The following is a 15,106-nucleotide window of genomic DNA, read 5'->3' as shown; positions in this document are numbered from 1 at the left end:
ACACCTAATGGCTGAATTTTTCGTGATGTTGTGAAACAAGTTGGATCATAAATACGAATTTTCCAAATATCTCTACGCCGGCGCCACCTATCGTGCAAATATTTTTTTTTTTGTATTTCTTCGACACCTGCCTAGTGATTTATTCATCTTAGAATCGATCACGAAAAGTGAAAGTCAACATTTCTTGGTAGAAACGAAATCACCAATGATAAAAAGTTTTGAAATTTTTTTTCCAAAGTTCATAAATTCATATAAAGCACATATGTAATACTTCTATATTGGCAGTAACTAACTTTTCAATGATTAAGCACTCCGAAATCAAAGCGAGACAGTCTATTACCGTTTTTTTGAATGTATTGTGTACTTGAGTGTCGTTTTTGTGCATGTGTTGTGTACATGTTTATTTATAAACATACATATGTGTTCCTTTTCTTCCGTACCTGTTTATTGATATATCTGTACTGTAATGTTTTCGGACGGTACTAGCTCTTACTGCCAATATAGGAGCATTACATATATGATATAAAGTATTTAAAAATCTTGGGGAATTTTAAGTTCAATTAAATTTCAAATTCTGTTTTTTTTTTATTTTTGCTTTAACGTATTTTTTTTTGAACGAGACCAAAACCACATTTTTAACTATAAAAGTTGTTGAGATATTAAAAATAAAGAAAAATTGGAGAATCCCGGAAATTGTGAAACTTAAAAAAAAATGTATTTAATTTCTTTCCTTTTGTAGAATTTCGTTATATGATTTAAAACAAGTAATATTTAAGCAAAAGACAAAGCTTATATACAAATTTAAGAGTATCGTTAATTTCTTCATGATCAATATTCAGATCTAAAAAATTATTATGGGACCAGCTCTGAGGTGTCACATTTCCTTTAAAAAAAGGAATGCAGAAATCGGTTAACGTGGTTCAATGTTATGCGGTAACATACATAAAAAGAAAATATTCCGACGAATTGATAACCTCCTCCTTTTTTGCAGTCGGATAAAAATTAAAAAGTTCAGACCAAAATACATCCAATAGAAAAATGGTCGATTCCAACTATTGGTCCATTCGACATGGATTGTACATTTTTAGTAAGTTGTACACACACTACTATTCAAAAAGTTGCTATTCAATTTTTGCACAAATTTTTGCTTCAGTGCCTTAAACACACATACACATACACACATGCAAATTTATGTTGCAAAGTCGACAGCAAAACTTTTGAAATAAAATACCATTGCAGTACTTGAGAAAGTAAACGAAAAGTCTTAGCAAAAATAACAACAACAACAAAAAAATACAAGTATGTAAGAATAAAGCAAAAAAAGTGTAATTTTCTATTGAATTTGTGCAAAACTGAAACGAAGCCTGTTTAGCTACATATTTTTAAAGAATATATTTTAGTAAGCTAGTGATTTACAATATGCAAATACATACATACATATATACATACACATGATATACATATATAGGCATACAAACAATACATAAAAATGTAATAGCAATAAATGTATAAGTATTCAAGCGCAATAATCATACGTGCACATATACATACATACATATACAAAATGTATATGTATATATATATACAAACATAGCTACACATACATGTAAATATACCGGGTATCTTAGACCACCCGTCCACATCTTCTAAAATGGAGGAAAATGCTTTCTATTGGAAAACGCAAAACTACGAAGTTTAGTCGTACTACCGACTTCCAACTTAAACTGGCCGGAATTCCATGCTTTTAAATGGGGCATACATATGTATATATTTTCATTACAGTTTCTGAATTTTTGGACAAAAATAAATAACTTTTGTTTGAAACCTTTTTCTCGGAAGTACCTTTTTTAACCTTCGCACTTAAATTCGTCCTGGAGATCGAAAATCGTGGAAACTGATTTTTATTTAACTAGTCGGAGATGCTCTAACTTTTGATCGTATTACCGACATCGGTTTTCGACCCTAAATAGATTAAACAGACCGGAAGTCCGTTCTTTTAACTGAAAGTCCATTCCAGTAAAAAGTCTCCCACAAAAGTTATGTATTTTTGAACGCAAAATCCGAATCTGTGGTAGAAACATGTATGCCCCGTTTAACCCATTTCCGGTAGAAACCAACCAGAAGCCCGTATTACGATCAAAAAAAAGAGCATCCCCAACTTGGTAATTAATCTTTTTGCGTTTCTTTTCCCAATAAAAAACATGTTCCTCCATTTCAGAAGAGGTCTAGGAAATATATTGAAATTAAGTACATAAACACTTAGATACATACTTACTTATGTATATTCAAATTATAGGGTCTGGTACGATACGTCGAAATTTAAATTGTCGAAACTAAAAACACCGAAAAAAAAATGTCGAAAAAAAATTTTTAGAAAATCAAGAATGTCGAGAAAAAAATTGTCGAAAGGAAAAATGTCGAAAATAAAAAATGTCGAAAATAAAAAAGTCGAAAAAAAAAATATCGAAATAATGTAATGAATGATGTGTAAAATTCGCGCGACAGGTTGATTTATTTAAGTTAAATTCCACTAATCCTATGTACTAATATAATAAATGTGAAAGTTTGTGAGTGAGTATGTTTGTTGCTCGTTCACGCTAAAACGTCTGGATAGCGGAGGAGAAGCTCGGCCAAACACTAACATATGTGTAAGCGCCAATCTATTATTATTATTATTAGATATAATATTCTAACATATAAAATATTTTTTGGAGTTGCCACCTCTTTCAAAAAAAACCCGATTAATTAACAAGTTTAACAAAATATTAGCAAGCGAAAGCGGTTCAGAAACTATATATTTCGGAAGTATTTTGTAATAGGGTTGCCGCCTGTTAAAAAAGTTTAAATCAATTCTTTGAAAAAGTTTAAACGAAATATTTTAATGTGGGTATCAAACGAGAATGCTTTATTGTAGAAATATTTTTAGAGAGTTGCCATCTTTTCAAAAAGTTAAAATCAATTTAAATAACACGTTAAAAAATTTTTTTCTGCGTAATTTTGCAGAACTTTCTTTTTCCATCTTAGGAACTCTAGAACATTTGAAAATCTACTCAGAACACTTTTAATTTTTATTTTTTTCACACATTCAACTTTTTCGACTTTTTTTCGACAATTTACGCGTTTGCATTTTTTTCGACCTTATTCATTTCGAAAGCATACGATTTCGACATTTTGCGTTTCGGTTAAACATTATTTCGAGATTTAAAAAATTTTTAAATTTCGACATTTCTCTTTCGACATTTTTATTTTCGACTTATCGTACGGATCCCAAATTATATTAAAGAAAAAAAATAAACAATAATAAAAATTATAATGATCTGAGTTCATCGAAACTATTCACTTGAAAAAGCTTCCGTTTTTTGACGCCAGTGTGATAATAGGTTTGTTCCACAAACTACTCAAAGTCACTTCGAGTTACACAAACGCGTTCCACCAGTACATTTTAGAGTTTCTTTGATATGCGCTCACAGTTTGAACTTTGCTTGAGTTTTTCTACTAGTAGCTTGTGGAAGAAACCTAATAGTGAGACCTAAAAATGTTACGTCTTAATTCGGTTAGGTTAGAAAGGCGTATTCGAATGACTAGTACGCCCATAGTAAATGCTCTCCAGAAGGAGGCGCATCCTTCTAACCGAAGTTCTTGTCAGTATAGTGTCTGCTTAACCATTTAATAAACCGAATGAAGCTATGGAGCTCCTATATTTTCACCACCGCTATTTTCCCTAACTATTAGAAAATCGTAATTCCAAATGCTTGAGAAACCTTATCCGGAAAGCAGGCCAGTGGCATAGAAAATGGAGAATCGGTACCTCACCACGACAACTTCTGGAAAGGGAGTTTCTTAGTATTAGTGCTACAGAACAATGCGCTGTGATGACGTGGCGCGCCGGTAAGAGCCCTTACTGCAGATTCGTATAGCGGCAATAATTCTTTAGTACGACTTTTATTAACTCTCGGCCATAAGGATCATGAGATTTTACAATGGTCCCGATTGATTCATACGACATTATTTACGGTTGTGATGCATTCTTCGACCCACCTTAATAGAACAGAAATAGGTGGTAGTAGGGAGTTATAGGCTTCGCCCATTTGCCATCTCACCGACTATTTCGTTGCGTTCGATATTGATATGTCCTGGAACACAGCAGCGAAAGTTTTTGATGTGACTCACTAAATCTAGCGATCCCTGGCTTTTCCAATCTACTTTCGAATTTACCAATGAATATAAGGACGTTTCCTAAACGAAACTTACTATTCCGTATGGAACAAGCCGCTTTCGATTTGATAAAGATCTTCACCTGAAAGACACTGCAGTTTACAAGCAGGCGGTGGGATTACCTTATGTGCAGGTCATTGGAGTATAGACCCGTGCCGAATCCTTTTTCCATCATTGAGCCATCAAAAGTGGAAAAAAGAATAATTTACCGACTGCAGGTCGCCTGCCCAATCTTCCTTAGTTGGAAAATGTATGAAAATCTTAAAACTAAAAACCTATAATAATAATAGTCAGTTTCGACTTCTAAGTCGGCCTTGATTCCGTTACGCCATCCACTATTAATTACATTCAAGACCGCTGCCTACACGCAAATGGTCTGCTTCCACAATTCCGATTTCCTTAGTCTAACAGATGCGCCTGTTACGAGGTGGCTTCTTGTGGTCCACTTATTCACTTCTCCCAGGTCGGGCTAGCTCAACAGCTTACTCCGCATCTCCAGCTCGGTAAGTACTTGTCCTACATATGGCCAAAGGTCCTGCTGCTCTTCGCATGCCCTAGATATTTTGAGACCTATGATACAAAATGATCATGTTCAGACCCAAGTCAAGTTTCATAAATCACCATTTTTGCTACTGCCACGCAGGTAATTAAATATATGTATTTTATATGCTCCGTTTAACACAAAATATTTGCATATACGAGTATATAGCACAACAACAAAAAATGCAAATATTTATACATTTAAAAGATGTACATAATATTTTCTTATTTTCCGTTATTTTTTAATAGTTCCCAATTCTTGTAAATCGCAGACTTTTGGAATTTTAACATTAGCAATATTGCCGGCAGATTTCGTCGACCAGTTTCTTTCGACGCTTCTTCAGATTACCGCGTATATTTTGCGAGTCGATAATGTAGCAAATGAGATCATGCAAGCTCTCGAAACATAATAGTCCAGCTGTACCGCAATTGAGATCCAAATAACGGAAACGATTCACATTGCATGTACAGCCGTCGAATAGGAAGTAGATTTTATGATGACAGGAACGACCACGAAAGACCACATAATTGCCCCAAGATGTCATTGTGAGTATACGATCGGCACATTTGAAGCCGGCGCGTAATAGTTTACATATGCTCTCATAAGTGCCGCTCTCCGACCCAACAACTGCCATATCGTAAGCCACACTCGAATAGCCGGGATAATGATTGGGCCTGCATGAGAGTTCTTGGACGCCCGATTTCTCATAACGATCGCCGGGACCATAACAGCCATCACGTCCATCGGAGCCTTCAACATCTTTGTGCAAAGTATCATCACCTTCGCGACGTCTTCTTTCCTCATCGCGCAAAATTTCACTTGGCGTGCGTTTATCCTTATCCTTATCGGCATCTTTGTGTTTGTCCTTATCCTTGTCCTTGTCCTTGTCCATGTCCTGGTCCTTGTCCTTGTCCATGTCCTGGTCCTTGTCTTTGTCTTTATCATTGTCCTTGTCCTTATCGGCCTTTTCTTTATCTGCTTTTTCTTTGTCTGCCTTATCTTTATCAGCTTTGTCCTTATCAGCCTCTTCTTTATCAGTATTTTCTTTGTCTTTGTGCCTTTTCTCCTTATCCTTTCTATCTCTCTCGGCTTTCTCCTTCTCAGACATTTCTTTATCAGACTTATTCTTTTCCTTCTTACCTTTGCCACCCTTCTTATTAACTTTCTCGACCTCTGATTCATCCTCCCCTGACATCTTTCCTTTTTTACCTTTTTTCTTCTTATTTTCCTTATCTTTGTCTTTCTTTCCCCTCTCCTTGCTTTTGCCCTTACCCTTTTTTTCCTTATCTGTCTTGTCACCTTTTGCCTTTCCCTTCTTCCCCTTTTCTTTGCCTTCTCTCTTCTTACTCCTTCCACGGCTGCCATCACCATCTCTTCCTTGTCCCTTTTGCTTTCGCCCTCTGCTCTTCTTTCTTCTGTCTCTACCATGACGGTGACCGTCATCACTAGAGGACGATTCATGGTCGCCGAAATCTTCCAATGCGCCTTCCTCCTCCTCTAACTCTTCCTCAGACTCTTCGGTCTCACTCCTATCTCGCATATCCATCTGTATTATACCAGATGTAATGTCGTCCTCCTCCTCATCATCCACGGCCAGATCGAGCTTGCATTTCGTTTCGTCCTCTTCAAAGCAAAGTGTCTCATTTAGCGACTTCACCTCAAAATCAGCATTGAGTATTGGCTCATCCTGCGCTGGTGCACCTTCCTTGCGCGACGACAATTCGATATTATTGATCTTGAGCACATGCACGGCAAACTGCGTTGTGCGGTTCGTCTCCAAGAGCATCTGAGTGAACACTTTCAGGAGCACTTCAAGTGAGCTAAACATTCGCAAAGTTGCCTTCTTTTTTATGACCGCACCCTCCTCTCCTCCCTCCAGTAAGCCCTCCACTCGGTGACGATATGGATCGAACAAGTAAAAGAAGTTGTTCTTCTTGAAAACTGCGTAAATATTCTGATCGATTTGCACTAACAAGTTGTTGTCGCCGGCATCGAAGCTACTGATCAACGCAGATTCGAGCTCACTCTGTTTGAAATTAGGCACACACTTCCAAGTGCCCGTAAACTTACGCGGCGTAAGGGTAAATGCAGCTTTGAATTGTGCGATTTTCAGACGATTCGGAAAACGATCGATTTCGATGGGCATCTTCGCCTGTAGACACTGCTCCCAACAACAGACGCAGACATTCACGCCATAGCAAATGATTTTATCGAGTATTTTCTCATTCCAAGTCGCCGGATGATCAATCTTGGCCGCGAGTAAAGCCGCCACGCCCACTGGTAGTGCGCTTCGCGTGCGAATTGGATCGGTGCTATTGCGTAGTAGATGTGAGTCGGCCTTCAGCACAGCATAATCGTCATTAATCACCTGGTACTGATGTTCGCGCTTACCAAAGTCACGACTCATGGTTTTGCCATCTTTCCCGATGAGCTTCACAATTTTCATTTCGCGCAAATTGAAAGGATCGGTGGGCTGTATGCCCGATAAATTACTAATCAAGTGTATGACATTGTCAAGCGCCCTGAGACAGATCAACATCGCCTTGCCATTCTCCTTGTCCGTCTCCAAATCGTCCAGCTTGCGACCATACAGGTCCAATACGAAATAGATGCCGCGCGAACGCCAAACCATTTTATAAGTCCCCGCTACCTTGATAAGGCAGAAGCGATGCTTTGAAAAGAACTTCTTCATTGCGACTTTCAAGTTATCCATTGTCATATCAGGTGGTGGTCCGTCCTCCGTGCCGATTGGTGGTGGGCCAAACCACATTTTTTCACTTAGTTCTACTTCAAAATCGATATCATCTATGGTGTGCCAACGCTTGACTTTGCCTTCCATTTGCGAGTAGATATACGCTGGTGATTCGTCAGTATGCTGCGAGTCCGGTTGCTTGGCTAGTAAAGTTTGACCCTCCCTAATGAGGTCATCTAGGGTATCCTCACTCCAATCGCTTTCCGGTGTGGTATGGAGTTTCATAAATGCCAGCAGCGTCGTTGCATACCGATGAGCATGTACATTTGCTGTGGTGGATTTCATGGAAATGGTGGCCTGTAAGACGCCTACCGGCGAACCAAGTGTATTCGGATTGGTACTGCTCCTACTTGACTTGCCTACGATACGGGGAGAACGGATGAATCGCAATGAAAGTCAGAAATTGGGAATTTTATTTATTGCCAGACTTACGCGGACTGCACGCCTTGGGATCTGGACCTGGCGCATTCAAGTCATGTCCACCGAAAATACTACACATTCTCGGCATGCACAGGCAGGTAGACGTACAAGGTGCTTCGTAGAACTTAGCGCTAAGGGAGAAATAATATTGTGAGGTGCCATGGCGAAAAAAAATTAGCGCTCACATCGGTGGGATCGGCTCGCGTTTGCATGGTGGGCATTTTGGTGTACAACAAATTCCATAGTCACTTCCTCCGAGTTTATTGTCCTGATTCATTTCATTTACAAGAATTTTAGAATTTTGTTATTTTAATATTTTGCGATTTTTTTTAAATATAATTTATTTATAATTATACTTATATTGATAGAATTTTTATTATTCGTCTAAGTTTTTGACAACTTAGAAATGGGTTGTTAAAATTTAAAAATTTTGTGTTTTTGAATTTAATATTTTTAGCGGAATTATGGACTGCCGTTTAGTTCAACTGCCTTGGCTATTGCTCATAGCTGAATAGCCAGAATTTTAGCAGGGATTTATGTGCTTAGTTTTGTCATGTGAAGGAAACAGGTTCAATTAAAAAATATACTTTTTTTATATACACATCAAAAAACCAACAATATAGGTAGAGTCAAAAGGTATGTGTACCGTAAGCCGATACAAAATACCTTTATCGTATCGTTTCCACGACAGTCGGGTCTGAGTATCTGTCCATCACTTCATCAACACTCCCCACAAACTCTTTGGATGGCTGTGTTGTTGTTGTAGCGGCTACAACAACCCCGCCCATATCGGTTAGTCCCTCAATCGTTGTCGTCAAGCTCTAATAGCGGTAATCCCTGGAAGAGTGCAGCCTCGATGGTGTCTGTCCACAGGGGCAGGGGCGTCAGTAGGGTGGAGTCCAATGGGCAAGCGAAGAGATGCTGCGAATAATGGGGCGTCTCTCCGCATGCCGGGCATTCGTTTAGTACATCTTTGTTTAATCTACTCAGGTATGAGTTCAACCTGCTGCAGTAACCAGAGCGCAGTTGGACTACTGTGGTCTGAGTCCCCCGAGGCAGACGAAGCTCTATCTCGTCCACGTCTGGTGATTGTATGTCCAGAACAGCATTCATAGGTCGGAGTCTACATAACTCGAGACTGTCTGTTCTTGTGTTGTTGTTGTAGCGCCTACAACTGCAACTGGGACTCAAACGGTGGTCGAGACTGCCCCTCTGTGTATGGCGTTCAAGGCCTGTCGATAAGCTGTCAGGTCCAGAGGTTGTTCGTAGAGATGCCTTCCGACGTGCCTGGGCGAGGGCTCTTCAGCAATCAGTTGTCTATTTGGGTGACCTCGTCGTGAGCATATGGGCCTCGTCTTGCAGGTGATGTTACGACGACATCAAAAGGCATCCTGTCGCTGTACTGAGTGTCGGGTTTTTTCGCAGGTCTGCAGATTCATCCACTGCGTCCTACTAGTTCCCGGCGACCACACTGGTGCTGCGTAATTAAAAACCGGCCGGCCTATTGCCTTGTATGTTGCCAGCAAGTACTGCCGGCTAGCGACTTGAGGACCTTGCTGCGGCTCTGTACTTTATTGACAATAGCGGTTGCGTGCGCAGAGAAGTAGAGCAGACTGTCGAATGTTACTCCGAGTATTTTGGGGTTATTCACCGTCGGAATTGGTGTATCATCGACGTGAATTCATCGCGGTAGCCTGACTTCCTTCGTCCAAGTGGTGAAAAAGGTCGCAAAGGATTTCGTAGGGAGAGGGCTAGGCACTTTGCAGTGAAGAAGCGAAAAAGCCGGGAGAGGTACCCGTTTACTTTCGAGCACAATTCATCAATTCCATTCCCAGTCGCCATGATCGAGCAATCGTCGGCGTAAGAGACAGTCAAGACTCCCTCTGGGGGTTGTTTTATTTTTCTGAGTTTGCTCGATTTGTCTGTAAACATTACCGACGAGTGTCGACCACTCAGATAATTTGCCGACCACCGTTTGAGCCTCTGTGGGAGAGACGAAGCCTCTATATCTTCTTGTAGCGTGGAATGGCTGACAGTCTCAAACGCCTTTGACAGGTCCAACGCTACTAGAATAGTTCTCTCACAGAGACGGTTACGGTTAAGGCCACGAGTTATCTGAGTGTTTATGGCGTTAAGTGCTGTTATTGGACTATGCACTTTATGGAAACCATGCTGATGCTTTACTGGGGTCAGGTGGTTCGTGAAATACGGGTGCAACAAGGCCTCTAGTGTCTCCGCTGCCGGGTAAAGGAGTGTTATCAGTCGATACGAATCTCCTTTGTTGGCTGGTTTCCCCGGTTTGACAGTGGGACCACTCTTCCCACCTTCCAGATGTCTGGGATGATAAGAGTGGCCATTGACAAATTGAGGACCTCCGTTAGGTACGCTACTCCCACAGGACCCACATTTTTCAGCATCGACATGCATATTCCGTCGGGACCCATGGCTTTGGAGACTTTCGCCTTCCCGATGGCCACCTGAACTTCAGCGGAAGTGAAAGCAAGTTGTTGGCAGTTTGTGCAGCCTTCTGGTCACTCGACGCTTGGCTTTGTCCACCGGAGGATGCAGTATGAACTGCCGGCTAAAATTGCCCGTGCATCGCTCCGGGCCCGACGAAGCATGGTCCCCGAAAAAAATTTCGACCCTGTCATCATGCTTCGTCGGATTGGACAGTGACCTCACGGTTGACCAAAGCTTACTCACACAGCAGGTCTTCAGATGCTCTTCCCACTTCTTCCNCAAGACTCCCTCTGGGGGTTGTTTTATTTTTCTGAGTTTGCTCGATTTGTCTGTAAACATTACCGACGAGTGTCGACCACTCAGATAATTTGCCGACCACCGTTTGAGCCTCTGTGGGAGAGACGAAGCCTCTATATCTTCTTGTAGCGTGGAATGGCTGACAGTCTCAAACGCCTTTGACAGGTCCAACGCTACTAGAATAGTTCTCTCACAGAGACGGTTACGGTTAAGGCCACGAGTTATCTGAGTGTTTATGGCGTTAAGTGCTGTTATTGGACTATGCACTTTATGGAAACCATGCTGATGCTTTACTGGGGTCAGGTGGTTCGTGAAATACGGGTGCAACAAGGCCTCTAGTGTCTCCGCTGCCGGGTAAAGGAGTGTTATCAGTCGATACGAATCTCCTTTGTTGGCTGGTTTCCCCGGTTTGACAGTGGGACCACTCTTCCCACCTTCCAGATGTCTGGGATGATAAGAGTGGCCATTGACAAATTGAGGACCTCCGTTAGGTACGCTACTCCCACAGGACCCACATTTTTCAGCATCGACATGCATATTCCGTCGGGACCCATGGCTTTGGAGACTTTCGCCTTCCCGATGGCCACCTGAACTTCAGCGGAAGTGAAAGCAAGTTGTTGGCAGTTTGTGCAGCCTTCTGGTCACTCGACGCTTGGCTTTGTCCACCGGAGGATGCAGTATGAACTGCCGGCTAAAATTGCCCGTGCATCGCTCCGGGCCCGACGAAGCATGGTCCCCGAAAAAAATTTCGACCCTGTCATCATGCTTCGTCGGATTGGACAGTGACCTCACGGTTGACCAAAGCTTACTCACACAGCAGGTCTTCAGATGCTCTTCCCACTTCTTCCGTTCATGTACGTTCACTAGTTGCCGAATCTCCGCGTTGAAATCCCTGAATCGACCTAACGAAGGCTGTCACGCTCATCGGCTAGAACAGCCGCTTCAGCAGGGAAATTTGGACGTGGGTCCGTTATGCATCCTGCAGGTACGAAGTGAGCTGCAGCAGCGGTGACAGCCCTGCGGAACTTACTTTTCAGTAAATTCCGCGAAGTCTTTCCAATCAGCTTTAGAAAAGTTGATATAGGTCCGGTGTTCCGCGGAAGCAAAGTCGGTTGGTTTATCGATCGAGATGACTATGGGCAGAAGGTCCGATGCCAAAGTCAGAGTAGGTCGCCATGATACGCTGTTTATCAGACCAGCCCTGACTATTGTTATGCCTAGCGAGCTGCAGCAGCTGTCCATAATCCTGGTGGGTGCGTCGTCGTTCATTGTGCAGAATGTCAAATCGTCTATCTGCTCTGCCAAGTCTGTTCTCCTACGATCGTTTGACAGGCTTGAGTGCCAAAGATCGTGGTGCGCATTAAGGTTACCTACTACCATACGGTTTTCAGCTCTGAGGAGCGCACCTATATCAGGGTGATATCCAGCCGGGCAGCAGGTGACAGGGGGTATGTACACATTAAATATTTCGAGCTCAACATTGCCTGACCGGATAGCAATACCCTGACATTATAGGGAGGTATCCCTGCGGTCTATGTCTGCTAGAATAAGACGATACTGCACGTTTAGTAATGCGGGGTGCGAGAGATGTGTGTGGCATTGACGCCATTGGCTGTGTGCGCTGCTATGGTGGATGCCGCCCTGTGGTGGTAGTGGGTGGCGTCGCAGTGCGGTTTGGCGACCGTGCAGCGGAACACGGGCCCTCGAATTTCCTCAATTCCTCATGCCCTAAAGTGGCACCAGCCAAGGCAGGTGTTGCACTTGACTGATGTCACATTACGGAATATCCTGGTCTGACATACCGTGCAGATTGTAGGAGGAACCAGGAGTTGTTGGCGGCGGCGTTTGGGTGGTGGTGCGGTTGTGTATGTTCTCTGGTCTGTCGTGGTTGTGGTGTGGTCTATTGTGTTGTTATGTTGTGGTGCTGTGGTGTTTGTGTGGAGCTGCTCAGCTGGACTGGGGTTAGCCGTGTAGGCCACAAACGGCGTAGTCCACTGCCGATGTGTCCGTTATCCTGAGCAGACTCTGAGGTGACTCCACCCCTCGCAAGCATTGCACTTGACTGAGGTGGAGTTGTGATGTAGTCGTCTCTGGCATACACAGCAGGTGTAGGTTTCTGGCCCTGGGTTTGACTCGATGCCAGCCCTGAGCAGAAGAATACGTAGCAAATGTAGCCCTATAGACGAACAACTTCTAAGTTGCATACGTACAAAGAAAAAAGGTTCCGTAACGCCGAACTACAAAATATTGACAATGTATACTTTTCCAAAACGCATCCGAAAAGTTATCGAAGCGCATCGCTAGAGCAATCAGAGTATCAACAGCCCTTGGTCGGGTAAAACCCGAGTCATTCCGGTACGTAGAACCGACTTGATGCATTTCTGAACACAACCCCTTCCTTTTCGACAAACTTATATCACTATTTTAACCCTCTACTTTTTATTCCTGTGTAGTAGGTTATACTGATTCATTATCTTGTTCTTGTTTTTGCTTTTCCTTTTACTAGAAAAACCTCAAAAGTCCTAAGAAATACCTAAAAAAATAAATAAATTTTAATGGTAGCAGTTTCTCCGAGGCGCCGGTTTGTCTTGAAAAGAACCACACGGAACTTTATCCTTAGAAAAATTGCTACAGTTTTCGCAATCTTACAGCTTACCTGCTAAACGAAAGACTATAAAGTTCCCATAATAGTCGGGTCTGCGTGACGACTCGGATTTATATCTGGCCAAGAACTTGTCACTTTCCCCAAAAATTCTTTGGGAAATATTCATGATCTTACAACCAGGACTAACAGGCTATAAATTAAAAATTTTATTCCATACCTTCTTATGCTGTAAACAAGGCATAAACAAGGCCTTGGCTATAAACAAAAATTTATATTCTACTTTTTGTTTAGTTGCATTTTCATATCAAATACCACCATAGCACTCAATTCCTTAACACAAAACTTTCTTATATATGTATATACATATATATATTTATAAAAATAAAAGAGTATTCAATTATAAAAAACACGCTGAATTACAATTAATGTTTTCTATATTTATAAATTAATATTCATTAAAGTAGCTTATTAGATTACTAAACATTTTTAATAAAGTTTAAAACTATTACAAAAAATACGAAAGGATAAACATAACATAGATATACATATGTAAATCGGACAAAGCCGAATTAGCGACGATATGAAAAAATAATGACATATTTTCAAGCCGACGCAAACGCTGCCGTTAGCAATTATGGCGAGCAGTAGGAGAGTTGTTAGGTACAAAAATACTTGTATACAGAATGGTATGTGCAGAATCGTATGTAGGTGAACTAAAAACTATCCTAGCATTCCATGGCAAGCGAGTTTGAATTTTCATTAAGTGCATTAACACCATTTTCAATTGGCATATTTAAGCTATTTTCATCGCAAGCTGCCTCTGGTGTATCCATTGATTCGCAACCTCCGCCATTGAACCCATTACCATTCGCACCTATTGCCGCCGCTTTTGCCGATGTTGAAGCACCATCATCCATATCAGACATCGCATGCGCATTTAATTGGCCATTGCCATTTAACAGTCCATTCGAAGGTGTGTCATCCCAGTTTATTTTGAAGCGGGTTATACGCGGCTTTGTTGCTAATATATTACGTGTAAGTTTGTCAAACAAAGGTTTAGGTGGCGGGTTTTCACGCATTTCGGGATCAGCATAGTCATTGTTGATGAAGTAACCAACGCGTACAAACTCCTGACCACGATATGAGCAAGTAAGCAGCACTATTGTCACGCCAACAGCATCTTGTTCGGGAATTTTCGTCACATCGGGTGGATCTGCTTGAAAGACAAATATGTGACGGCCTTCCGGCACGGGTCCTACGTATATTGTGTCCAACACTTGGTCATACTCCTCCGACTCGGCAGAGCCAACATATATCATTTTCCATTCCAAATCCTCTTTCAACTCCTCAATACACTCGAAAGTTAACTCAAATTGAAAGGGATTGAAAAAACTGCTGGGATTGTCCAACACGACCACGTTTGTAATATGTACTTTTGCCATGGCGTTCGCAGACGACAGAGGCAGAAAATTGCTTCAAAATTTACGTATTTTAATTATTCGTTTTATGCGCCTTTAAAATTATAGAGATGAAATAATATTTATTTGGTTTCTTCAACTTTTAAATGACTTTTGTCTAAATTTTTTAACTCAGTCTACGGCGAAATTTTCACTAAGCACAAAAGCGATGACATTTCCAATTGCCTCTGACTTTCCCGCCAAACAAATTCCAGTGGAAGGTTAACGCATCATAATAGAGTGCTGCCAGTATGTTGTATTAATTTTTTATGGAACATGCAACTTTTCAGTAGGGTTTTTGCACATTATCTTCTGCGCGAGAATTGATCGCAATTGTTGTCAAAAGCATACGATTTCGA

At 41.4% G+C, this 15,106-nt stretch overlaps 3 protein-coding genes across 3 annotated transcripts in view; 1 reads left to right on the top strand and 2 right to left on the bottom strand.

The window, feature by feature from the left end:
• wnd (Mitogen-activated protein kinase kinase kinase 13 wallenda) overlaps positions 1–906 on the top strand; it is a 48,117-nt gene extending 47,211 nt beyond the window's left edge. The window contains exon 9 of the transcript XR_001848559.1: positions 896–906. The gene's annotated coding sequence lies outside the window, so the exon portion shown is untranslated. The remainder of the gene's footprint in view (positions 1–895) is intronic.
• Positions 907–5,045: 4,139 nt separating this feature from the next.
• Positions 5,046–8,205, bottom strand: LOC108369882 (male sterile (3) 76Cc). Its single transcript, XM_017625093.1, has 3 exons — positions 8,114–8,205; positions 7,941–8,059; positions 5,046–7,867 (listed from the first exon to the last, which is right to left on the bottom strand). Exons 1-3 carry the CDS (start codon positions 8,203–8,205, stop codon positions 5,046–5,048), a joined length of 3,033 nt encoding a protein of 1,010 aa, XP_017480582.1.
• A 5,505-nt stretch (positions 8,206–13,710) lies between these two features.
• Positions 13,711–14,977, bottom strand: asf1 (histone chaperone asf1). The gene has a single exon (XM_017624935.1). It carries the CDS (start codon positions 14,730–14,732, stop codon positions 14,016–14,018), a length of 717 nt encoding a protein of 238 aa, XP_017480424.1. The 5' UTR covers positions 14,733–14,977; the 3' UTR covers positions 13,711–14,015.
• Positions 14,978–15,106: the final 129 nt, after the last annotated feature.

Source organism: Rhagoletis zephyria, unplaced genomic scaffold (assembly GCF_001687245.7).
Source record: "Rhagoletis zephyria isolate East Lansing unplaced genomic scaffold, Rhagoletis_zephyria_1.1 Rzeph_scaffold_00059, whole genome shotgun sequence".
In the NCBI taxonomy this organism is placed as follows: domain Eukaryota; kingdom Metazoa; phylum Arthropoda; class Insecta; order Diptera; family Tephritidae; genus Rhagoletis; species Rhagoletis zephyria.
The sequence above is the reverse complement of the archived record's forward strand: the minus strand, read 5'-3'. Positions and strand labels throughout refer to the sequence as shown.

Coding starts and splice junctions, on each gene's coding strand:
- LOC108369882 (XM_017625093.1), bottom strand. CDS start 8,205: ATGAATCAGGACAATAAACTCGGAGGAAGTGACTATGGAATTTGTTGT. Junction 8,060..8,113: donor CGCGAGCCGATCCCACCGAT/GTGAGCGCTAAT, acceptor TTTCTCCCTTAG/CGCTAAGTTCTACGAAGCAC. Junction 7,868..7,940: donor TCCCAAGGCGTGCAGTCCGC/GTAAGTCTGGCA, acceptor CCCGTATCGTAG/GCAAGTCAAGTAGGAGCAGT.
- asf1 (XM_017624935.1), bottom strand. CDS start 14,732: ATGGCAAAAGTACATATTACAAACGTGGTCGTGTTGGACAATCCCAGC.